We start from the raw sequence: 26169 nt of genomic DNA on the forward strand, positions 1-26169 counted from the left end.
CTCAGAGGGGCTCACAATCTAATCTCTACCATAGTCATATGTCTATGTATGTATCGTATAGTGCATGTATCGTAGTCTAGGGCCAATTTAGGGGGAAGCCAAGTAACCTATCTGTATGTTTTTGGGATGTGGGAGGAAACCGGAGTGCCCGGAGGAAACTCACATAGACACGGGGAGAACATACAAACTCCTTGCGGATGTCGACCTGGCTGTGATTAAAACCGTGGGACCCAGCGCTGCAAGGCAAGAGCGCTAACCACTACGCCACCGTGCTGATTTTTTTGTGAATTAAAGTAAACGATTTTTTCATTTTTGCTGTAAAAATAACGAATTTCCACTGTAAAATTAGTCTTTGCAAATTTTCGCCTTATTAAATTTTCTCAAAATTGAAAAAATGCCATTTTCCATGCAAAAATGCGTGAGCAAAACTGATCATTAGGACTGAAGAAGTTGCCCTGTGAGAGCGACGAAACAGATCGGTCGAACGCATAAAAGTATCCAGTTAAAGAGGCCTTATTATTTTTCTTTGGGAATACCGTGACCTGAAATCATGAGAACCTCCTGAGAGAATACAGAAAAGGTAACATTCGGCCACTCTGCTCCCTGAGCTATCAGACGGTATATTTAGATCCATGCCTGGAGGTGGGGTTTAGGTTTCATACGTTCTGCAGAAACCAGATAACTGAGAATAAAGGGCTAGTGTGGAATCGTACAATAGCCGGCACACACGGGACGCGTCACTCACGGGCTCCAGCTAGGAGGCGATGTGCACAGAGCGGCACGTGACGCAAACACTGTAAACATAGTCACTATTATGAGACTAAACAGCAATAAAGGTAACCTGAATCTGCCATTGTCCTGTGCCTGATAATGGGTTGTATAATGCCGTAACACAGAGGTCTTCCTGCCTCTTGTCTGATCGCTTTGTGTTTGTTGCAGGTGCAGAGACAGAAGGGAACACGCAGCCTCCTCGCTGGGGAAGTCTTTGTAGAGGAGCCTGCAAGGATGGATGGAGCAGAAGAAAAGGCCCTGGAAGATGACAGCAATGCAGAGGTGACTGTAGGACGATAGAATGATGCTTATTTATAGCAGGCCATGCATAGTAGAGTTAGAATCAAAAGCGTAGCCACAGTGACTGCTGTAGGGCCCCGGACTAGAGAGGGCCCAGGTGGCTTTTAAAGTCATTGGGAACCGCTTTATAAAAAAAAGAAACCAGATACTTACCTAAGGAGACGGAGGCTCTGGGTCCTAACGAGCCTTCCTTCTCCTCTCCCAGTGCCTGTGGTGCTGCGCTGTCCCGGGAGCAGTATTTGAAAAAATTGGTCAAATACTGATCCTTCCGCCGGCAAAGGTGACTTCGGAAAGTCTTCAGGGAGCCTGAGCACTCCCGAAGACGGGCCACTCCATACGAGCGTCCTCTATCGCGCAATTGTGCATGCGCAGTATGGCGCTGCCTGTTTTCGGGAGGACTCGGCTCCCGAAGTCCCCCACGGCGGGGGATTTGAACGGGGGGAGCCAGCGCTGCAACGAGGGCACCGGCAGAGGAGAGGGAAGGCTCATTACGACCTAGAGCCTTCCCTTTACTTAGGTAAGTATCTGGTTTCTTTTTTAATAAATCGGTTCCCAATGAATTTAAAGGATACCAGAGCCCAACATTCTATGATTACAAAACATGTTGTGCAGGTGGGAGGGTGTCATAGTTCACTTACTGCTCCATTTGTTTCAAGCTGCGTGGCTCCGTTCCTCCATTTCAATCCCCCGCTACGGCTCCAGACCAGAGTATCCAGTATGGAAATACTGCGCCGCGCATGCTCAGTATTTCCTTTCTTCTCCCCTGTAAATGTGCTCCTCTGTCTTTCCTAGTCCTGCAGGCATCCTGGCATGCGCGCTCCACAGCCCTCTGCAGTAGGGAAGACGGAGGAGCGCATCACAGGGGAGAAGAAAGGAAATACTGAGCATGCGCGGCGCAGTATTTCCATACTGGACACTCTCTGGTCTGGAGCCGTAGCGGGGGATTGAAATGGAGGAACGGAGCCACGCAGCTTGAAACAAAAGGAGCAGTAAGTGAACCAAAGACACCCTCCCACCTGCACAACATGTTTTTTAATCATAGAACGTTGGGCTCTGGTATCCTTTAAAGGACAACTGAAACAAGAGGGATATGGAGGCTACCATATTTATTTCCTTCTAAGTAATACTAGTTGCCTGGCTGTCCTGTTGATCCTCTGCCTCTAATACATTTAGCCATAGACCCCGAACAAGCATGCAGCAGATCAGATGTTTCTGACATTATTGTCAGATCTGACAAGATTAGCTGCATGCTTGTTTCTGGTGTTATTCAGACACTACTGCAGCCAAATAGATCAGCAGAGCTGCCAGGCAACTGGTATTGTTTAAAAGGGAATAAATATGGCAGCCTCCATATTCTTCTCACTTCAGTTGTCCTTTAATGTGTTTATGTGACTTTTTTGTGTCTATGATCTATGCCAGTGCTTCTCAACATTAGCGTAGCTTGTACACACGTATGAGTGGCTGGATAGTGCAATGGTGAAGGGCTCTGCCTCTGACACAGGAGACTTGGGTTCAATCTCCTGTTCTGTAAGCCAATACCTGTTCAGTAAGGAGACCTTGGGCAAGACTTACTAACACTGATATTGCCTATAGAGCGTGCCCTAGTGGCTGCAGCTCTGGTGCTTTGAGTCTGCCAGGAGAAAACCGCAATATAGATGTTATTTGTTTTGCCTTGTACAAATGCTTTGTATACATTCTGTTATACATTAAAAGTGTACCTGTGGGAAAGAAGTGGCCCAAATAGATACTTACCTCAGTATAGAGTTCCCCCGGTGCCCTCTTCCCTGCCGTTCCAGTGCGTGGACCCCTGAAGCTCCTTGCCAAAGGCTTGTGGAGCATGGCCGGACTGCGCAGGTGTCTCGCTTCTGTGCAGCAGCACAGAGCCAATCTGGCTCGGCATTTTCCCCTGAGACTGAGTGGCATCTCTGTGCTTCTGTGCAATTGCAAGGCGTCCTGCGTGCGCTTGCACAGTCCAGCTCATACTCGTACAAGTACGGGAGCCCGGCTGCAAGCTTTCAGAGGGTCCTGCCGAAACTGGTGATCTGGAGGGGGACCTGGGAAGCCTCTATCAAGCTCCCGGTAGGTAACTGACTTTTCTATTTTTTAAACTTACAGTGAAAATAAAATGCTGATATAAACTATTTTACCTAAAGTAGAACTTTCCTGAACTCCCACTGTCTTGTTTTGGTTTAAAAGGTTAAAAATCTGAGTTTTGACTTCCTCGGGTGAATGATAATATTTATTCAGCTCCCATACATAGACATCTTGAACTACTGAACTTTTTATGCTCCATGCTGTCATCATTGTTTTTCTCATCCTCACGGGCGATTCGCAACTTGTAATTAGTTATCAGGGAGAGTTATGCATTTCAGATTGCAAAGAGAATTTCATTTAAAGCCCTGAATTCTTGATCCTTACAGTGAAGGAAAAAAGCAAAAAGAAATGCAGGTTAGATTTATATAGAACTTTATGTACGACTGGGACTGTACATGCATGTGTTTATTTCATCATGTTTTATGTCACTTCAGGTACAGAGACTCTACAATTGTATTTACAACAATGAGACTGCTATGGAAGTGCAGATCATTCAGGATAGCTAGAATTAGGACAGCGTTAAAGGACATCTGAGCTGAAATGTTAAAGATTAGATCTACTTACCTGAGGTTTTTTTTACAGCCCGTAGGAGTCTATTTGGTCCAACGTCATACTTCCACTGCCCACGTGCACTGGTGTGTCTGTGTGGCTCTCTGGATCACGCTCCCGTGGCTGGGAGTGTCCTGTACTTGCGCAGTTTAAGGCTCCCTGCACACTGCATGCGATTACGATTTTTAATCGGTTTTTACATTCGATTACGATTTTTAATCGTTACTGCATGCTGCATTTTTTCCTCTGTTTTTCTGTTGATTGTATTCAGGGAAAGTCGGAATTGCAAATTGGAAACGGAATCGGAATCGCAAAACGGATTTGCAGTGTGCAGGGTGCCCAAGACATTGTCTACAGCACACAATGTTCACAGCTACGGGAGCGCAATCGAGAGAGGTGCGCGGGCGCGTTCTACACATGCGCAATAACCCACGTCCACACCTGTGGTTGGCAGTCTTTTCAGAGGTGCTAGCGGCACACTGGATGGCAGCGGGACTACACCGGGACTAAAATGACTCGTAGGCAGTGCTGCTCGGATACCCCTTTTTAAAATCCGAATTGATTCGGATCCGGATACCCAGATATCTGGATCCGAATCGGATATCCGAATCTGAACTTTTTTGTTATCCGAGTAAACTCGGATATCCGAACCCAATATCCGGCCAGATTCGGATATCCGTATAGAAAACTGGAAGTGACCTGAAAATGGCTTAAAATGCATCCAAAAGTCTAACGAAATGGCAAAAACCTCTTTCGGAGGTCTCTCTCTCTCTCTCTCTCTCTATCTCTCTCACTCTCTCTCTCTCACACACACACACTCAGTCTCTCTCTCTCTCTCTCTCTCACTCTCTCACTCTCTCTCACACACACACACTCAGTCTCTCTCTCTCTCTCTCTCTCCCTCTCACTCTCTCACACACACACACACACACACACTCAGTCTCTCTCTCTCTCTCTCTCTCTCCTCTCTCTCTCTCTCTCTCTCTCTCTCTCTCTCTCTCTCTCTCTCTCTCTCAGGCATCTCTCTCTCTCTATCTCGTCCTGGATACCTTCGAAAGGGATTTTTGCCATAGAAGGTGGTTTTGGCTTCTGCTCGGGTATCTGAACTAACTATCCGGCCGGATTTCGGATTTCAGATGGGTTTGCTCGAATAGTCTATTCGGATTTTAAAAAATATCCGAATTGCTATTCAAAATTCGGATAGTGGAAAAAGTTCGGATTATCTGGGTGGTTCGGATATCCGAAATCTTGTTGAGCACCACTGCTTGTAGGTACTGGTAGAAGCCTCAGGTTAGTAGATCTTCAGCTCGGATGTTGTGCTTCAATGTTGGTGAAGCATTTAGAAGCCATTTAGAATAGTATGATTGTATGTACAACCTATGGGTTATGCCAGGTGACATTATGCCTGTCCTTTATATAGCTTGTCACCAGCTGAGCTCTCTTACGTCTGCACTTTTATGTACTTTACAGATAGTGCCCTACTCACAAACACTCCTGCTACAAACGTATCATACCTGCAAACAAAGTTGTCCTCGTGTACAGAATGTGCTGTACTGTGTTTATTTTTGATATTGCGTGTTACAGTATTGTGTAAACTGTTGCAAGTTGTTTAACCACCTCAGTGCCAAGTTTCTCAGAGCATTTTTTTTACAATCCTCACCTTACCAAATATAATCTTAAAGTAGAACTGGAGCGAGAGGTATATGGAGGCTGCCATATTTGTTTCCATTTAAGAAATACCAGTTGCCTGGCTATCCTGCTAATCCTCTGCCTCTAATACTTTCAGCCATAGGCCCCAATACAAGCATGCAGCAGATCAGGTGTTTCTGACAATTTTGACAGATATGACAAGATTAGCTGCATGCTTGTTTCTGGTGTGATTCAGACACTTCTTCAGCCAAATAAACCAGAAGAGCTGCCAGGCAACTGGTATTGCTTAAAAGGAAAGAAATATGACTGCCTCCATATACCTCTCACTACAGTTCTCCTTTAAAGGACACAGCCAAGCACTTTAAAAATACAAAAATCCACTTACCTGGGGCTTCCTCCAGCCCCTGCCAGCCGTCCTGTGCCCTCAACTCAGCTCTGCTCCACGCTGGTGGTCCGGGGTCCCCTCTGGCACAAGATGCTGACTACGCCTGCGCGAGCGGCTCTCAGAGTCGCACTAACATCATCCCGACTGTACTGCGCAGGCGATTTCATATGTAATTGTAATGTTTCATAATTTTGCATCATTTTTTGTGTAATTTAGTGTAATTTTGTGCCGAGGTTAGCTGTTAATAGCAAAACCCCCACACAGGCTATTGGCATACATTTGAGACTTGGGCGCATGATACAGCCAGTATATGGCTGATCCTGCTTCTGCACAAGTCCCGGCTGTGCTATTTACATATTCCCCCTCCAGGCCGCCATGGATAGTGGGGAATGATATAATTCGGCTCCCAGCGATTGCTGGAGGGCGAATTATTGTGTTTTAAAAGAAGACAGAGCCGACGTTACTCACTGAGCGTGCTATAGTTGTAATTCCTATTACAGTCTATGGTGGCGCTGGCTGCGCCCAAATCTACCTGCGCTGAAAAGCACTGCTCCACCCACTTGACACCAAATTTGCTGGGTATGTTAAGGACATGGGTACGGGTATGAGATGGGTGCAAGTCAAAAAAATAATCTTTCAAAGAGATTTTGTAGTTACTGAGAAAATCAATTTTAAAAATGCAAAGAAAAATAGTTTTTAAACTCATATTTAGGATTTTTTTTTACCTGTACCCACTATTCTCCGTAACATATGTAGCAATTTTGGTGCCAATAGCAGGTATGGGGGCTTTTCTGTTCACTGGCACTGCTAAAGTCAGCACACAATTATGTGAAAATTACGCAAAATGTTATGTGAACTTACGAATGACTATGAGAAATCATTTGAATGTAAAAATCGTAATTATGTATGGGCGTAATTGCAAAAATGTACGCAAATTTGATTTCGTATAGTGATATAGTGATGTCGCCTAAAATTTCATGTCATTTTCGCATAATTTCGTGCCGAATTTGGCAGTGAATAGCAAAGCCACTATACGATACATAGTAGTGACACCAAAATTGCTGCATGTATACTATTAAGGAGAATCTTGGGTATAAGTCACAAAAAGAATTTTCCAAAAAGACCTTGTAGTTTTTGAGAAAATAGATTAATTTTTAACCACTTGAGGACCTAGGGCTTTCTACCCCTTAAAGAGAATCTGTATTGTTAAAATCGCACAAAAGTAAACATACCAGTGTGTTAGGGGACATCTCCTATTACCCTCTGTCACAATTTCACCGCTCCCCGCCGCATTAAAAGTAGTCAAAAACAGTTTTAAAAAGTTTGTTTATAAACAAACAAAATGGCCACCAAAACAGGAAGTAGGTTGATGTACAGCATGTCCACACATAGAAAATACATCCATACACAAGCAGGCTGTATACAGCCTTACTTCTGAATCTCAAGAGATCACTTGTGTGTGTTTACCTTCTGTCCCCAGCTTCTCTCATGCACTGAACATTACAGGCTTCCTGCAGACAGCTCTACCTATGTCGTTAATTCCTCAGTATGTGACAGACTAGCTCCTTTCACAGCCTCCAGAGGAGGATTTTTATCCAGCTCTCTTCTATCACTGATAAGATAGCAGAGAAGCTGCTGGCTTATGTAAATAAAACACACACTGGAGTGTGCGTAGAGGAACAGTTCAACACTAAAGAACTTGGCAGCCTTCCAGACACAGGCCGACAAGTCTGACAGGGGAAAGATACATTGATTTATTACAGAGATGGTTATAGTAGAAAGAGCTACAGTAAGCCAGATCACATTAGAATAGGTTTAGGAACTTGTAGGATGGTAGAAAAAACGTTTTAATTTTTGTTACAGAGTCACTTTAAGGACCGGCCACTTTTTTTCCATTCAGACCACTGCAGCTTTCACGGTTTATTGCTCGCTCATACAACCTACCACCTAAATGAATTTTGGCTCCTTTTCTTGTCACTAATAAAGCTTTCTTTTGGTGCTATTTGATTGCTCCTGCGATTTTTACTTTTTATTATATTCATCAAAAAAGACATGCATTTTGGCAAAAAAATGATTTTTTTTACTTTCTGTGCTGACATTTTTCAAATAAAGTAAAATTTCTGTATACATGCAGTGCGAAAAATGTGGACAAACATGTTTTTGATAAAAAAAAAAACCATTCAGTGTATATTTATTGGTTTGGGTAAAAGTTATAGCGTTTACAAACTATGGTGCAAAAAGTGAATTTTCCCATTTTCAAGCATCTCTGACTTTTCTGACCCCCTGTCATGTTTCATGAGGGGCTAGAATTCCAGGATAGTATAAATACCCCCCAAATGACCCCATTTTGGAAAGAAGACATCCCAAAGTATTCACTGAGAGGCATAGTGAGTTCATAGAAGATATTATTTTTTGTCACAAGTAAGCGGAAAATGACACTTTGTGAGAAAAAAAAAAAAAAAAAAGTTTCCATTTCTTCTAACTTGCGACAAAAAAAAATGAAATCTGCCACGGACTCACCATGCCCCTCTCTGAATACCTTGAAGGGTCTACTTTCCAAAATGGGATCATTTGTGGGGTGTGTTTACTGTCCTGACATTTTGGGGGGTGCTAAATTGTAAGCACCCCTGTAAAGCCTAAAGGTGCTCATTGGACTTTGGACCCCTTAGCGCAGTTAGGCTGCAAAAAAGTGCCACACATGTGGTATTGCCGTACTCAGGAGAAGTAGTATAATGTGTTTTGGGGTGTATTTTTACACATACCCATGCTGGGTGGGAGAAATATCTCTGTAAATGACAATTTGTTAATTTTTTTTACACACAATTGTCCATTTACAGACATATTTCTCCCACTCAGCATGGGTATGTGTAAAAATACACCACAAAACACATTATACTACTTCTCCTGAGTACGGCGATACCACATGTGTGGCACTTTTTTGCACCCTAACTGCGCTAAAGGGCCCAAAGTCCAATGAGTACCTTTAGGATTTCACAGGTCATTTTGAGAAATTTCGTTTCAAGACTACTCCTCACGGTTTAGGGCCCCTAAAATGCCAGGGCAGTATAGGAACCCCACAAATGACCCCATTTTAGAAAGAAGACACCCCAAGGTATTCCGTTAGGAGTATGGTGAGTTCATAGAAGATTTTATTTTTTGTCAAAAGTTAGCGGAAAATGACACTTTGTGAAAAAACACAATTAAAATCAATTTCCGCTAACTTTTGACAAAAAATAAAATCTTCTATGAACTCACCATACTCCTAACGGAATGCCTTGGGGTGTCTTCTTTCTAAAATGGGGTCATTTGTGGGGTTCCTATACTGCCCTGGCATTTTAGGGGCCCTAAACCGTGAGGAGTAGTCTTGAAACGAAATTTCTCAAAATGACCTGTGAAATCCTAAAGGTACTCATTGGACTTTGGGCCCTTTAGCGCAGTTAGGGTGCAAAAAAGTGCCACACATGTGGTATCGCCATACTCGCCATAATCGCCATACTCGGGGTATGGGGTGTATTTTTACACATACCCATGCTGGGTGGGAGAAATACCTCTGTAAATGGACAATTGTGTGTAAAAAAATCAAAAGATTGTCATTTACAGAGGTATTTCTCCCACCCAGCATGGGTATGTGTAAAAATACACCCCAAAACACATTGTACTACTTCTCCCGAGTACGGCGATACCACATGTGTGGCACTTTTTTGCACCCTAACTGCACTAAGGGGCCCAAAGTCCAATGAGTACCTTTAGGATTTCACAGGTCATTTTTGTTTCAAGACTACTCCTCACGGTTTAGGGCCCCTAAAATGCCAGGGCAGTATAGGAACCCCACTAATGACCCCATTTTAGAAAGAAGACACCCCAAGGTATTCTGTTAGGAGTATGGTGAGTTCATAGAAGTTTTTATTTTTTTGTCACAAGTTAGCGGAAACGTAGTATAATGCGTTTTGGGGTGTATTTTTACACATACCCATGCTAAGTGGGAGAAATATCTCTGTAAATGACAATTGTTTGATTTTTTTTACACACAATTGTCCATTTACATAGAAATTTCTCCCACCCAGCATGGGTATGTGTAAAAATACACCCCAAAACACATTATACTACTTTTCCTGAGTACGGCGGTACCACATGTGTGACACTTTTTTGCAGCCTAGGTGAGCTAAGGGGCCCAACGTCCTATTCACAGGTCATTTTGAAGCATTTGTTTTCTAGACTACTCCTCGCGGTTTAGGGCCCCTAAAATGCCAGGGCAGTATAGGAACCCCACAAGTGACCCCATTTTAGAAAGAAGACACCCCAAGGTATTCCGTTAGGTGTATGGCGAGTTCATAGAAGATTTTATTTTTTGTCACAAGTTAGTGAAAAATGACACTTTGTGAAAAAAAACCAATAAAAATTAATTTCCGCTAACTTTTGACAAAAAATAAAATCTTCTATGAACTCGTCATACACCTAACAGAATACCTTGGGGTGTCTTTTTTTCTAAAATGGGGTCACTTGTGGGGTTCCTATACCGCCCTGGCATTTTACAGGCCCAAAACCGTGAGTAGTCTGGAAACCAAATGTCTCAAAATGACTGTTCAGGGGTATAAGCATCTGCAAATTTTGATGACAGGTGGTCTATGAGGGGGCGAATTTTGTGGAACCGGTCATAAGCAGGGTGGCCTTTTAGATGACAGGTTGTATTGGGCCTGATCTGATGGATAGGAGTGCTAGGGGGGTGACAGGAGGTGATTGATGGGTATCTCAGGGTGTGGTTAGAGGGGAAAATAGATGCAATCAATGCACTGGGGAGGTGATCGGAAGGGGGTCTGAGGGTTTGGCCGAGTGATCAGGAGCCCACACGGGGCAAATTGGGGCCTGATCTGATGGGTAGGTGTGCTAGGGGGTGACAGGAGGTGATTGATGGGTGTCTCAAGGTGTGATTAGAGGGGGGAATAGATGCAAGCAATGCACTGGCGAGGTGATCAGGGCTGGGGTCTGAGGGCATTCTGAGGGTGTGGGCGGGTGATTGAGTGCCCTAGGGGCAGATAGGGGTCTAATCTGATAGGTAGCAGTGACAGGGGGTGATTGATGGGTAATTAATGGGTGTTTAGGGTAGAGAATAGATGGAAACACTGCGCTTGGGTGGTGATCTGATGTCGGATCTGCGGGCGATCTATTGGTGTGGGTGGGTGATCAGTTTGCCCTCAAGGGGCAGGTTAGGGGCTGATTGATGGGTGGCAGTGACAGCGGGTGATTGATGGGTGGCAGTGACAGGGGGTGATTGATGGGTGGCAGTGACAGGGGGTGATTGATGGGTGATTGATAGGTGATTGACAGGTAATCAGTGGGTTATTACAGGGGAGAACAGATGTAAATATTGCACTGGCGAATTGATAAGGGGGGGTCTGAGGGCAATCTGAGCGTGTAGGCGGGCGATTGGGTGCCCGCAAGGGGCAGATTAGGGTCTGATCTGATGGGTAACAGTGACAGGTGGTGATAGGGGGTGATTGATGGGTGATTGATGGGTAATTAGTGGGTGTTTAGAGGAGAGAATAGATGGAAACACTGCGCTTGGGTGGTGATCTGATGTCGGATCTGCGGGCGATCTATTGGTGTGGGTGGGTGATCAGTTTGCCCGCAAGGGGCAGGTTAGGGGCTGATTGTTGGGTGGCAGTGACAGGGGGTGATTGATGGGTGATAGGTGATTGGCAGGTGATTGACAGGTGATCAGTGGGTTATTACAGGGAAGGACAGATGTAAATATTGCACTGGCGAATTGATAAAGGGGGGTCTGAGGGCAATCTGAGCGTGTAGGCGGGTGATTGGGTGCCCGCAAGGGGCAGATTAGGGTCTGATCTGATAGGTAACAGTGACAGGTTTTGATCGGGAGTGATTGATGGGTGATTGATGGGTAATTAGTGGGTGTTTAGAGGAGAGAATAGATGGAAACACTGCGCTTGGGTGGTGATCTGATGTCGGATCTGCGGGCGATCTATTGGTGTGGGTGGGTGATCAGATTGCCCGCAAGGGGCAGGTTAGGGGCTGATTGTTGGGTGGCAGTGACAGGGGGTGATTGATGGGTGATAGGTGATTGGCAGGTGATTGACAGGTGATCAGTGGGTTATTACAGGGAAGGACAGATGTAATTAATGCACTGGCGAATTGATAAGGGGGGGGGGGTCTGAGGGCAATCTGAGCGTGTGGGCGGGTGATTGGGTGCCTGCAAGGGGCAGATTAGGGTCTGATCTGATAGGTAACAGTGACAGGTGGTGATAGGGGGTGATTGATGGGTGATTGATGGGTAATTAGTGGGTGTTTAGAGAAGATAACAGATGTAAACGATACATTTGGGAGGTAATCTGACGGCGGGTTTGCGGGCGATCTAATGGTGTGGGTGGGTGATCAGATTGCCCGCAAGGGGCAGGTTAGGGGCTGATTGATGGGTGGCAGTGACAGGGGGTGACTGATGGGTGATAGGTGATTGGCAGGTGATTGACAGGTGATCAGTGGGTTATTACAGGGAAGAACAGATGTAATTAATGCACTGGTGAATTGATAAGGGGGGGTCAGAGGGCAATCTGAGCGTGTGGGCGGGTGATTGGGTGCCCGCAAGGGGCAGATTAGGGTCTGATCTGATAGGTAAAAGTGACAGGTGGTGATAGGGGGTGATTGATGGGTGATTGATGGGTGTTTAGAGGAGAGAATAGATGTAAACAATGGATTTGGGAGGTGATCTGATGTCGAATCTGTGGGCGATCTATTGGTGTGGGGGGGTGATCAGATTGCCCGCAAGGGGCAGGTTAGGGGCTGATTGATGGGTGGCAGTGACAGGGGGTGATTGACGGGTGATTGACAGGTGATCAAGGGGATAGATGCATACAGTAAACAGGGGGGGGGTGGTCTGGGGGGGGGGGTCTGGGGAGAATCTGAGGGGTGGGGGGTGATCAGGAGGGGGCAGGGAGCAGGGGGGGGGATAAAAAAAAATAGCGTTGACAGATAGTGACAGGGAGTGATTGATGGGTGATTAGGGGGGGTGATTGGGTGCAAACAGGGGTCTGGGGGGTGGGCAGGGGGGGGTCTGATGGGTGCTGTGGGCAATCTGGGGCAGGGGGGGGAGAAATCAGTGTGCTTGGGTGCAGACTAGGGTGGCTGCAGCCTGCCCTGGTGGTCCCTCGGACACTGGGACCACCAGGGCAGGAGGCAGCCTGTATAATACACTTTGTAAACATTACAAAGTGTATTATACACTTTGTATGCGGCGATCGCGGGGTTAACATCCCGCCGGCGCTTCCGTATAGCCGGCGGGATGTTGCGGCGAGCGAGCGGTGACAGGCGCCGGCGGAGGATCGCGTCACGGATGACGCGATCGCTCCGCCCATGCCCTTAGAAGGACCGCCGCCTCTGTGGGTGAGCCGGTCCTTCAGGGCTCCACTTCCCGGCCGCCTCTGTGCGTTAGGCGGTCGGGAAGTGGTTAAGAATAATGGTTTTTAGACTGTCATTTTTTTTTGTTTAAAAAACATTTTTTCTTTGCATTTTTAATCGATTTTCTCAAAAACTCCAAGGTCTTTTTGGAAAATTTTATTTTGTCTTGTACCCAATATTCTCTTTAACCTATTTTGGTTCCTGGACGTAGAAACTACGTCCAGGAACCATGCTGATTCACTGATTCCTCTCCCCCGCTGAAAAAGCGACAGCTTCTCTCGGAAGCTTTGCTTTTTCTGGCCGTTCCCTCCCCGATGCGTCACTCTAAGCGTGTGTTACGCTTAGAGTGACGTCATGTAAACAAACTCATGGCCGCCATCTTGTGGCCAAAAAGTAAAACTTAAACAAAAAGTAAAACAAATTAAAATCAACACACATTTACATTAAAAAACTTTGGTTTACATCCCCCCCTCCCAAAAATACCCAAATAAAATGTTTAATATAAAAAAAACCCATTACAATTAAAAAAAAAAAAAAACATGTAAATATTTACCTAAGGGTCTAAACTTTTTAAATATTAATGTAAAGATGAATTATTTCTATATTTTTTTTATTTTAAACTTGTAAATAGTGGTAGATGCAAAACGGAAAAAATGCATCCTTTATTTCCAAATAAAATATTGTCGCCATACATTGTGATAGGGACATAATTTTAACGGTGTAATAACCGGGACATATAGGCAAATACAATACGTGAGTTTTAATTATGGAGGCATGTATTATTTTAAAACTATAATGGCTGAAAACTGAGAAATAATGAATTTTTTTCCGTTTTTTCTTATTCTTCCTGTTAAAATGCATTTACAGTAAAGTGGCTCTTAGCAAAATGTACCCCCCAAAGAAAGCCTAATTGGTGGCGGAAAAAACAAGATATAGATCAGTTCATTGTGATAAGTAGTGATAAAGTTATAGGCTAATCAATGGGAGGTGAACATTGCTCAAGTGAAAACGACGGAACGCGAATGGGTTAACATATGTAGCAATTTTGGAAGCAATAACATGTATGGGGAGCTTTGCTATTAACCGGCAGAGCTGATCAGAACAGCTGAATTCCGATTTCGTCGAAATTTCGTGTACCGCATGCGAAAACCGAGTTTCGTGTTCCGAATTTTCGTGTTCCGAGTGCATTTCTATTGAATTAAATAGTGTTAACCTCTGCGGTTAATTGTAAAGCCCCCGTACATGCTATCATCACCAAATTTGGCATGTATGTTAAGCAGATGAGTAGGAACATGGTAAAAAAAAAATTTGTGAAAAGAGCTTATAGTTTTTGAACAAATCGATTTCAAAGTTTCATAAGAAAAATGTTTTTTAAACTGTGTAAAATGACACTGCTGCAGAGCAGGTTACTGCATTCTGAGTTCTGTATACATATTGTATACATTTCATGAAAACAGACAGCGTGGGGTCCCCCCTCCCAAGCCTCCTTAACCCCTTGTCCCACATGCAGGCTGGGATAGCCAGAATGCGGAGTCCCGGCCACGTGGGGCTTCGCACCCTGAGCTATACCAGCCCGCATGGTCCATGCTATGGGGGGGCTCTGGAGGAGAGGGGCGGCCAACCTCCCCCTCTCCCCCAGAGCCCTTGTCCAATCCATGGACAAGGGGCTCTTCCCCACCTCCGGTGCCCCAGGAGGAGGTGGGGGCCGCTGACGTCCTGGGGGCTTCATGGTGCCATCCGGGGTTCCCCTTTAACAAGCGGACCCCGGAAGCCACCCCCTCCCCAGGAGAAATGAGTATAGGGGTACACGGTACCCCTTACCCATTTCAGCAGAGTTAAAAAAAGAAATAAAAACACGACAACGAAAAAAGTCCTTTATTGTTCTAAATTAACCAGGGATACTTACCTTGCAATAATCTCAAGCCAGTAACCTCAGGAGTGGTCCCACGCCAGTATCCTCTTATGACATCCCACCTCCCTCCCACACTGACGAACTCCCACCACTGAATGGTCACAGTCAGCCTCTGCATCTGTATAGCAGAGGCTGAGAACACGAAAATTTTGCCTTTAAAACAAGAAATTTCGGCAAACAGTGATGCAATCAAAATGGCCACTGGGAAATCCCTGATCGCTGTAGGCCACACTAGAGTGGCGAAACCAGTGATTTTTCACATAGATGGTGGGTCCAGGTGACCAGAGCAGGAGGTGCCCTAATCCCCTGGACCCACCCATTCATGTGAAATAACGCGTATTCTGACACTCTGAGGTGGCCTCCGGGGAACGGGGGTTCCCCAGCAGCCATTTTGTTTATGACACTGTTTGCCGAAAATTCTTGTTTTAGCAAACAATTTTCGTGTTTCTAGCTTATGCAATACAGATTGCAGAGGCTGTCTACAGCCATTCATCCCCAGGAGTTCTGCAGGATCGGCAGGTGCGCGGGATCTCCTAAGAGGATAGAGAGGGGCACAGCGCAGGAAGGTGGGAAAGTGGGCACAGAGCGGCAGGGAGGGGGGGAAGCCTCCCCACCCTCACCTAGGGCCCCCCCTTGCGCACTCCCCCCACCTCCAGAATTCCAGCCAGCCAGCTCAACGGCTTACCGAGAGCGATAGCTCTGTGTGCCGCTGGTCTGGTATTCTGCACTGACACTGTCCAATCACGCTCTCGCAGTACTTCCTGTGAGAGCGTAATTGGACAATGCAATGCAGGAGACCAGACCAGCAACGGCACACAGAGCTCTTCTCTCGGTAAGTGAGTCTTGCCACTCTTGGAGAGTTTTCCTCACTTTCTTGCCCATATGCAATTCACTTTTTCTCCTGAGTTTTCTCCTAGGAGATAATTTTTTATTTTCTGTTTAACTACTTCAGGACCATAGGCTTACACTGGTAGACTGGTAGACCGATGACGGAGCGGCACGCATGATCTGCAAAACCCAGCCTTTCGGTGTTAGGCGGTCCTGGGGCTGCCACCCAGGTGGTTTAAAAGGGATTTGATTTGATTGAGAAGTTTAAAAACATCACCTAGTAGAAAACTCAGGAGAAAAGGTTAATTGCATAAGGGCCTCTGTCTGCACAGGAAATGAAAAAAATTATCCAAGATGGGGACAACGTATGGTTACAAAAATCCTCCCGTATACACGATCCAAAACTAAAATAGGCTTTACAAAAGAGTTTCCCTTTAACCTTTTTAGCATTGTCATGAGTCCAACTTGATACAAGCTAGGAGCGGTTATCCCGAGCTGCACTAGTGGTAGCCACCGGGAGGTCTATGCAGAGCAATGCGAGCAGCGGGTGTTTTTCACTCACCTCCTGGGGGATCCCGACGTCGGCCGTCAATCTTTTTCCTCTCCTCCGAGGCTCTGCTTCCCCCTGGTGAGATCGCATCTGTCATGACGACAGCCGGCAATCTCACTATAGGGTTACAGTGCCACCCGGAGGACAGAGGGAGAACTGCAGCGCTGGAACCCAGCGAGGTGAGTGATTGCTGGGGCTGTGCAGATCTCTCTGCGGTGTGATTTTTTTCCCCCGGTTTTAGGGTCTAAAAGCATGCAAAAAATTGCACTGCTTTTAGACCCTAAAATTCAGAAAGAATCAGACCGCCAAGAGGGTTAAAGGACAACTGAAGTGAGAGAGATATGGAGGCTGCCTTATTTATTTCCTTCTAAGCAATACCAGTTGCCTGGCTGTCCTGCTGATCCTCTGCCTCTAATACTTTTATCCATAGCCCCTGAACAAGCATGCAGTGTATTAGGTGTTTCTGACATTGTCAGATCTGACATGATTAGCTGCATGCTTGTTGCAGGGTTGCCAGGTAACTGGTATTGTTTAAAAGGGAATAAATATGGCAACTTCCATATACTTCTCACTTCAGTTGTCCTTTAATGCATATAACTGAGACATCAGGCTGAATGCAGATTGATGTGAATGCTACAAATGAAGTCCGGTTTACTGCCTATCCCAGGCAGAAGCAGGAAATTTGGGCACCCGCGGCTAATGACAATTTGGGCGCCACAAAGGCACTAATGCAAATATCAGCTATTGGGTGCCGAAAGCAGAAATTTGGGCGGACAAAAAATATCACTAAGAAAATTAGAATGTTACAGTTTTTGAAATGTATTTTGTTTTAAGAGCAATTAGGACGTTATAGTTCTTTGAAGTTTTTAATCTTTTGAAAATGAGAAAGTTATAGTTTTGGTCTTTTGTATTTAACAATCTTTCTTTCTTGAAAATTATTGTTTTCAAATTTAATTAGAAAGCTATAGATATTGAAATTTTATGGGTTAGGCATCAGGAGAGGGGGTTTTATGGTTAGACCTCAAGAAGGGGCGGTTTTAGGGTTAGGCATCAGGAAGGGGGGTTTTAGGGTTAAGAGACAGGAAGGGGGGTTTAGGGTTAGTAGAACATAGAAGGTATGAGGTCGGCACTTCTATGCGCTTCTACGGAGCCTCCGTAGAAGCGCATAGAAAGCGCGAAACGGCCGTAAGGCTACCACCAGCACCCAGCACCCACCACCAGCTCTCAGCCTTCTTAATATGGTATGTTTACCCGTTTTTGTACCTGCACGTGTTTAAGTGTTTTATATTTGTGGAATAAACACACCATTTTCAGCAGTGCCGACCTCATACCTTCTATGTTCTACTACCAGCATCTGAATACCTGGGCCTGAGCACGCTGATTGTAACCACTAATCTACTTCGCCACAACCCTGCTGGTCTCATACACTTCATGTAGATCCAACTGCAGTGCCGACCTCTTCGTATATCCTTCCTTATCTCCTACAGTACAGGGTTTAGGGTTAGGCATCAGGCGTCAGGAAAGGGAGTTTTAGGGTTAGGAATCAAGAAGGGGGGGTTTAGGGTTAGGTGTCAAGAAAGAGGGTTTTAGGATAAGGAATCAGGAAGTGGGATTTTAGGGTTAGGCGGCAGGAAGGGGGGTTTTAGGGTTAGGTGTCAGGAAAGGGAGTTTTAAGGTTAGGCATCACAGGGGGGAGGGTTCTGTGTGAGAGTTGGGTTAGGTTTAGCTGTAGTAAAATATCGGTAAAATCTACCAATGTTTGACTATCGTTATTATCATTGTAAATATTTTTTAGTTTTCATCTGGCCCCCGATTCACAACAGTATTTATGGTTTATACTTTGCCCAGCACCCATTTTTCCTTGCGCCCCTATTTGATGCACACGTCCCAGACATGACTGGCGTATAGTAAAGCCATTTCCATGAACTGTTACTCTTTATATAATTAGCATTATAGAGCAGTGATTCTGGTACCTGCACACTCTGTTCTGATTCTGTTTCCTGTGTGTCAGAGGGAAGACTTCCTGTCCTGCCTTACGGATGAAGAGAAGGAGTGCTTACAGTATTTGCTAGAAACCATTGATTCACTGGATCAAGACGAGGATGAAAATGCAAATGACCAAGGTAAGACATTAAGGGTACAAGAAATCAGGGATACACAATACACACCAACAATAAGAAGATATCTGGGCCGTAACTAGAAATCACAAGGCCCCCCTGTGAAAATTTGGATGGGCACCCTCGAGGCCCGCTCAGGGAAGTTTTGGGGGGGCAGGAGTGGTCGCAGCATGAGGAGAGAGCATGGCCACCTTCATTGGTGGGAAGGGGGCAACTCCTCCCCCCTCCCTCACATCGGGCTCTCCCCTCAGCGCTCCCCCCCCCCCCCCAGCATCAATCATTGGCAGCAGCGGCTGGCAGGAACACATACCTCCACGCATCGTGTGTACCCAGCATTAGAGAAAATAATTATGTTGGCCTCCATATCACTCTCAGTTCAGGTGTCCCTTAAAGAGGAACTCCAGTGAAAATAATGTAGTAAAAAAAGTGCTTCATTTTTTTACCATAATTATGTATAAATGATTTAGTCAGTGTTTGCTCATTGTAAAATCTTTCCTCTCCCAGATTCACATTCATGTATTAAGGCTCTTTCACATTAGGGCAGATTTTCTGCGTTTCAACGCAAAGGATAAAGTTTGCGTTACCCAAGGTGAAATGAAAGTCCATAGACTTTCATTTTAGCTTTCACATATAACGCAGCCTTTTTGTGCGTTGCGTTCCACTGCACCCAGGCGCAGTTTTTTGGCCAACGCTAGCTTTATGCGTTACAATGTTAGTCAATGTAAAACGCACACTATGCGCGTTTTTAATCCGTTAACGCAGGCAATCAGTCCCAGAATGCAACAGAGGAACAATGTAGAAAGTTGACAACTAAAAGAAAAAAAAATTACCTGCGTTTTTCTATGTGCAGTAACGCATTGAAAACGGATTAAAAACGCACACTCACTGCAGTGCAACGCATATCAAAACGCAGTAAAAGGCATACAACAAAACGTATGCTTTGAGCGTTCTCCAACGCAAGCTTTGATGTGAAAGAGCCCTTACATGGTGACATTGTTACTGTGGGCAGGTTATGTAGCTGTTTCTAGCTGTTCTGGCTGTTAGAGACAGCTGTAAACAGCTAATTCCTGTCTGTGAACCTTGTTACATTGTAACAAACTGCCAAAAGTACCGCGGTCCCAGAGCTTCTTGTGACAGGGGTTTCAGCACAAAATCAGTCATACAGCGCCCCCTGATGGTCTGTTTGTGAAAATCATTATATTTCTCATGTAAAAGGGGGTATCAGCTACTGATTGGGATAAAGTTCAATTCTAGGTTGGCTACTTAAAATCTCAATTTACTGAGATTTAGTACAGTGCAGAGATCCACTTAGATTTGGTACAGTGCAGAGACCCACTGAGCTTTGGTACTGTTCAGAGATTCACTACTGTGCTGCGATTCACTGACATTTTATACAGTGCAGAGATCCACTGAGATTTAATATAGTACATAAATCCACTGATACTTGGTAGAATGCAGAGATTTACTGAGATTTGGTACTGTGTTTATATTGTCTTGTCACACAATCTGCCATAGTCATATGTCTATGTATGTATCATAGTCTACGGCCAGTTTTAGGGGGAAGCCAATTAACTTATCTGTATGTCTTTGGGATGTGGGAGGAAACCAGTGTGCCTGGAGGAAATCCACGCAGACATGGGGAGAACATACAAACTCCTTGCAGATGTTGACCTGGCTGGGATTCAAGCTGGGGATCCAGTATTGCAAGGCGAGAGCGCTAACCACTAGGCCACCGCCAAGGTATACAGAGATTTGGTACAGTGCAGTTTCACTGAGATTTGGTACAGTGCATTTTCACTGAGATTTGGTACAGTGCATTTTCACTGAGATTTGGTACAGTTCATTTTCACTGAGATTTGGTACAGTGCATTTTCACTTTGGTACTCTGCCAAGGTGCACAGAGAGTGGTACTATACAGAAATTAATTGAGATTTAGTATTTTCCATAGATTCAGTAAGTTTTGGTACTCTTCCACTGACTTTTGGTGCTCTACAGAGATTCACTTACATGTCACACCTTACAGACATTCATTGAGATTTGGCACACTGCAGGTATTTTGTATTATATTGATGCACAGACATCCCCTGAGATTTAGTTCCCTACCAAGAAGATTCCTTGAGATTTAGTATTCTACCACGATTACTTGAGATTAAGCATTCAACCAAGATTCAGGGCCAGTGCACACCAAAAAGCTCTAGCATAACCGCAAACGCTCAGCGCTTTTTTAAGTGATTTTTCTAGGAGATTCTAGGCATGTGCCTAGTGCCACGGAAGAGCCGTGACACCAGAAAACGCAATCGGTTTCCTGCACCGATTGTCGTTGCATTGCCAGATCAAGATTTTATGTCTAGGGGGTAGCAGACTGTTGAGCCTGGGGTCTTCTTTTGGAAATCTAGCATTTCAGTTGTTAGCAGAACTTTCTTTTCATGAGACAAGTGGCTCTCTGAGAAGACCTGGTTGTGTAATTAACTTCATCAAAGAGTTCCTTCCTGGGCCAGTGACACCAAGGTGTGAAAGCTTTCTAGCAGTAAACCCCAAATGGCAAAGTGTTGCTGCCTTTTTGAAGAGACAGGATAACCTCCACAGGAGACCAGACTGCTCCACTCCATTGGAAGCAGAGAGAAAATGAATGCTGTATATTATTTTTAGCCTGTTTAACCTATTTTGGTTCCTGGACGTAGAAACTACGTCCAGGAACCATGCGCGCTACCGCGCGCTCCCGCGGCCGATCGCGCGCGTGCACGCGCACTCCCGGCCGCGGATTCGGTAGCCACGGAATCAATGTAGCGGGCTATGGTGCCCGATCACTGATTCCTCTCCCCCGCTGAAAAAGCGACAGCTTCTCTCGGAAGCTGTGCTTTTTCTGGCTGTTCCCTCCCCAATGAGTCATGTAAACGAACTCATGGCCGCCATCTTGTGGCCAAAAAGTAAAACTACAACTAAAATAAAAAAAAAAAAAAAAATAACACACAATTACATTATAAAACTATACTTTACATCCCACCCTCCCAAAAATACCCAAATAAAATGTTTAATATAAAAAAAAAACCATTACAATAAAAAAAAAACATGTAAATATTTACCTAAGGGTCTAAACTTTTTAAATATCAATGTAAAGATGAAATATTTCTATATTTTTTTTATTTTAAACTTGTAAATAGTGATAGATGCAAAACGGAAAAAATGCACCTTTATTTCCAAATAAAATATTGTCGCCATACATTGTGATAGGGACATAATTTTAATGGTGTAATAACCGGGACATATGGGCAAATACAATACGTGAGTTTTAATTATGGAGGCATGTATTATTTTAAAACTATAATGGCTGAAAGCTGAGAAATAATGATTTTTTCCGTTTTTTTCTTATTCTTCCTGTTAAAATGCATTTACAGTAAAGTGGCTCTTAGCAAAATGTTCCCCCCAAAGAAAGCCTAATTGGTGGCAGAAAAAACAAGATATAGATCAGTTCATTGTGATAAGTAGTGATAAAGTTATAGGCTAATGAATGGGAGGTGAACATTTCTCAAGTGAAAACGACGGAACGCGAATGGGTTAAGGAATAACGTTCATATGAGAGGTATGAAGGTTATCTCATTCTGCTGGTCAGGATCTAAGGGAATATTTTACTGTAATATTAAATTGAGGCCACTGACATATCCAGAACGCGAGGTATTCTGCTACTTCGTAACCGGACATGCGACAGCAACCAAGTTTGATGTCATATGAACTGTCATATTCTGAGGAATATGAATCTGTGACTGTTGTGTGTGCGGGAACCCCACCAGGAGGTTAACCGTACCCTGCCCAGCCCCTGGGCTGAACCTGAGAGCCCACCCAAAAATGTGGGTCATTCAAAAGAACTTGCCAGGGGCTCCTCCTTTAGTCCTCCAAATCCCATCTTCACGAGTGCATGCTGCTGCTAGCCAGAGGACCATGTGGTTAGTAGCCATCTTGTCTGAACTTTGCTCCTGAACTGAAACAAAGGAACTTCACGTGTTTTCCCAGAAAGGACATATTTCCACATGAACTTAAGTATTCGTATTTTCTTCCCTTTTTATTTTTATACAGTGCTACGATTGTCTCTATAATTGTTGATTTTAATGATTTTCTGTATATATTAATTATTTATATTGCATCTATAATAAACGACTAAAAAGTAATTTATTTGTTCAGCTATCCCCTGCTATTCAGTCGCACAAACAGAACCCTAGCTTCTGAAGAGTCGCTACTACTGTTGATAGCTAGATAAAATAGCGTGTGTTTAACCGTTTTATTTGCAGGTATTAGTATCAGTGTAGAGGTCTCCTACCCTTCTCTAGGAGTGGTGGCAGTTATACCCCAAAATAGTGTGTAATTTGTATTACTGTAACCCACAAGCTCCATTCTAGTTGGGCTGCTGCCAAAATCCCAGCGGTTTCTGCGCACCGATTGCGACCACAGATTGCATGGTCTGTGTGCTGAAACTAATTGGAATCCATTGTGCGGTCCGGCCACCAGGGGGCGTGTGACACCTAGCAATTTTGTAATCATGCCTAGAGATTTTTGGAGTGTTTTGGTGTAGTGTTTTTTTATTTTTTGTTACAGTAGAGCTGTAACTGAACAGCTTCTGTAACAAGAACGCTTTGAAAATCGCTCTGATCTAGCACTTTGCAGAGCGATTTTCCACTTTCCTAAACTTAACATTGGGGCTGAATCACCTCAGAAATCAGCAGAAACGCTGCAGGACCTGTGTTTGCATTTAGGAGAAAATCACATCGCTCTGGCTTGATCCATCCCATTCAAATACATTAGCCAAGCGCTTTTCAAAGCGCTGGCATTTTTAAAAGCACTCAGAAGCGCTCTTGGTGTTCACTGGCCCTCACTGTGAGATTTGGAACCCTACTGACTGTGTGGCACACTGCAGAGATTTAGTAAGATTTGGCATGCTGCATAGATTACCTGAAATTTAGTATCTCTACAGTGCTCCACTGAGGCTTGTGCCCTAAAGAACTTAATTGTTATCTTCATTGTTATTTTTTTTTAACTACCTCGTGTATTAACCCAAGAGTTGCCCTGCTTTAATTTTTTTTTTGGGGGGGGGGATTGTGCATGAAAAATTGTGTTTGCGTGTGCAAATTCGCGAAAGCGAAAATGCGTTCAAAAAGGGTCATGATATGAGTTATCACAGTTTAGTGAATCAAGCCCTTAGTGTAAATAAGCAATCTTTTTTAAATTTCTCCAACACTATTTTGTTAACAGTAGCCTATATGGCCTGGATAAATGTAAATATATTCTCACGCACCTCTCAGTTTATGGCAGAGGTGCCCAAACCTTTTAGGTTAAAGGCCATATCTCCATTCTTGAGAGTGCTTAGCGGGCTGAACTAGCAAAATTAAACACAATTTTGATTGGTTGCCAAAATTGCTAGATATATGGCACCTTTATTTTCTGAAGGGATCAAGGGGGTTTCGTTTTTGTTTTTTTAACCACTTAACAACCGAATAACGCTGATAGGCGTCGGCAGGTCGAAGTGGTGTTACCATGGACGTTCCATGTCAGTACACGGAGGGTGTCTCCGATCGTGGCTCGCAGGCTAAATGTAAACACGCGGGGAAGAAATCCCCTGTGTTTACATCCATGCTGCGCAGCAGCGCCGTAAAGGAGATCGGCGATCCCCGGGCCTCTGATTGGCCAGGGATCGCCGGCATCTGATAGGCTGAAGCCTATCCTAGGCGGCGCAGGATGGATATCCGTCCTGAGCAGCCCATAGCAAGAGGGAGAGGGAGGGAAGGGCAGAGAGGGCGGAAATCGCTGCGGAGGGGGGCTTGAGGAGCCCCCCCGCTAAGCAGAAATAGCCGGCGGCGATCAGACCCCCCCAGCAGGACATCCACCTAGTGGGGAAAAAAGAGGGGAAGTCTGGTCGCCCTGGCTCAATCCTGATCGGTGCTGCAGGCTGGAGAGCCCACGCAGCACCGATCATAGGAAAATCCCCTGGTCCTTACTACACTATAACAAAAAAAAACTGTAACATGTCTTGAAATAGATTTCTGGTGATTTTGAAGGCTAGTATATTTTGATCCTCTTTAGGTATGCTATACATGTATTTTCTTTGAGAGGACTACTCCACAGTTGAGTATAAATGCTTTTAAGCGTTTTTATCATTTAAAGGAAACCTGCAAGAAAAAAGTGGCCCAAACGGGTTCTCACCTTGGGAGATTAAAGCCGCTGGATCCTCCAGACACTTCTCCCGTCCTCCCCGCCGGGCTGTTCCAGCGCTGTCCCCACCACAAAGCCGTCTACAAGCATCAAGGGCTTGTCAACAGCTTGTGCATGCCCCTTGCACAGAACCAATTGGACTTCGTGGGTCTCAGTGCTGGAATAGCCTAGCAGAAGAGGTTGGAGGTCCCAGAGGCCCTCCCTCTCCCGAAGTGAATACAGCAAAGTCCCAGTTATCTGGCACCGGCGGGGATTGCCTGATTCCGGATACACGTGCTTGCCGGTTGCTTGAACAATGGCTGAAAAAGCACAAACATACTCCCCCCAAGTCCCCCTACCCATGCAGCATAAAATACAGGAGCACCGCAAGGGTGTGTTTTGTCCCCGCTCCTGATACACCGACAACTGCACCTCAACTGATGACTCTCTTAAGGTCATTAAATTTGTGGATGACACGACAATCATTGGCCTCATCAGCGGAAATGGTGAACATGCCTATCGTAGCGAGATAGACAAGATCTGCAACCGGTGCAAAGACAACAATCTCGTCCTCAATGCGGCAAAGACTGTTGAACTGATTGTGGACTTTTAGGAAACGCCCACCCTCCCTCCTACCAGTTCACATCGGGGAGACCGAGGTCTCCTGGGTTCCGTGCGTTCTATTCCTTTACACAACCATTACTAATGACCTAAGATGGAGGGAGAACACCACCAAAATCCAGAAGAAGGCACAGCAGAGGTTATTTTTCTTGCACCAGCTGAAAAAATTTGGCATCCCATGTGAGCTGCTCAAGTCAAGAGCTTGCCATCCTTTGCTCCTCCCTCATCGCCTGGTAAGCAGGGGCATCTGCTAGTGACAAGTATAAACTGCATAGAATAATCAGCACTGCAGAAAAGATCATTGGAGCGCCCCTGCCACCCCTTGATCTCCTCCATACTGCCAGAATAAGGACGAGGGCCACCAAGATCTTGCATGACCCCACTAACCTCGGCAGCCGCTTCTTCAAACTTCTCCCGTTGGGCCGCCGTTTCAGAGCCATCCCCTCCAGAACCACCAGACACTGGAGTACCTTCTTCCCTCAGGCGGTACACCTTCGGAACTCAACCTCGAGCCCCCCATGACCAGTTTAGCCAGCCCCTGGACAGTATTATTTTACCCCGCCGCCCTCACTAGCCCCTTACCCCAAGCTACGAAAGTCCATGACTGTATCCCTTGTTCTGCATGTATGATCCCTAGCCTCATACCATGTGCGTCATGTTTTTATTTTTTATGTAGTCTATGCTATGTCTGTATATGTTCGACTGTCATGCCATGTGTACCAAAAACAACTCTGGGTACGTCATCTGACGTACTTGGCGAAGAAAGCTGATTCTGATTCTGAATACTTAGCCAGCCTTTGCGGCG

At 45.0% G+C, this 26169-nt stretch overlaps 1 protein-coding gene across 2 annotated transcripts in view; it reads left to right on the forward strand.

The window, feature by feature from the left end:
* The window catches only part of LOC137531578 (uncharacterized), a 54554-nt gene that overhangs the window by 18602 nt on the left and 9783 nt on the right, over positions 1–26169 (forward strand). Inside the window, exons 1-3 of one of the 2 annotated variants that reach the window (XM_068251519.1) lie at positions 734–836; positions 940–1053; positions 18461–18572. In XM_068251519.1, the coding sequence (XP_068107620.1) occupies positions 1006–1053; positions 18461–18572 (160 nt within the window). In that variant the 5' untranslated portion in view covers positions 734–836; positions 940–1005. Of the gene's footprint in view, positions 1–733; positions 837–939; positions 1054–18460; positions 18573–26169 lie in introns of those variants that run through there. The other variant, XM_068251518.1, reaches the window with a different exon arrangement.

Source organism: Hyperolius riggenbachi, chromosome 9 (assembly GCF_040937935.1).
Source record: "Hyperolius riggenbachi isolate aHypRig1 chromosome 9, aHypRig1.pri, whole genome shotgun sequence".
Lineage (NCBI taxonomy): Eukaryota > Metazoa > Chordata > Amphibia > Anura > Hyperoliidae > Hyperolius > Hyperolius riggenbachi.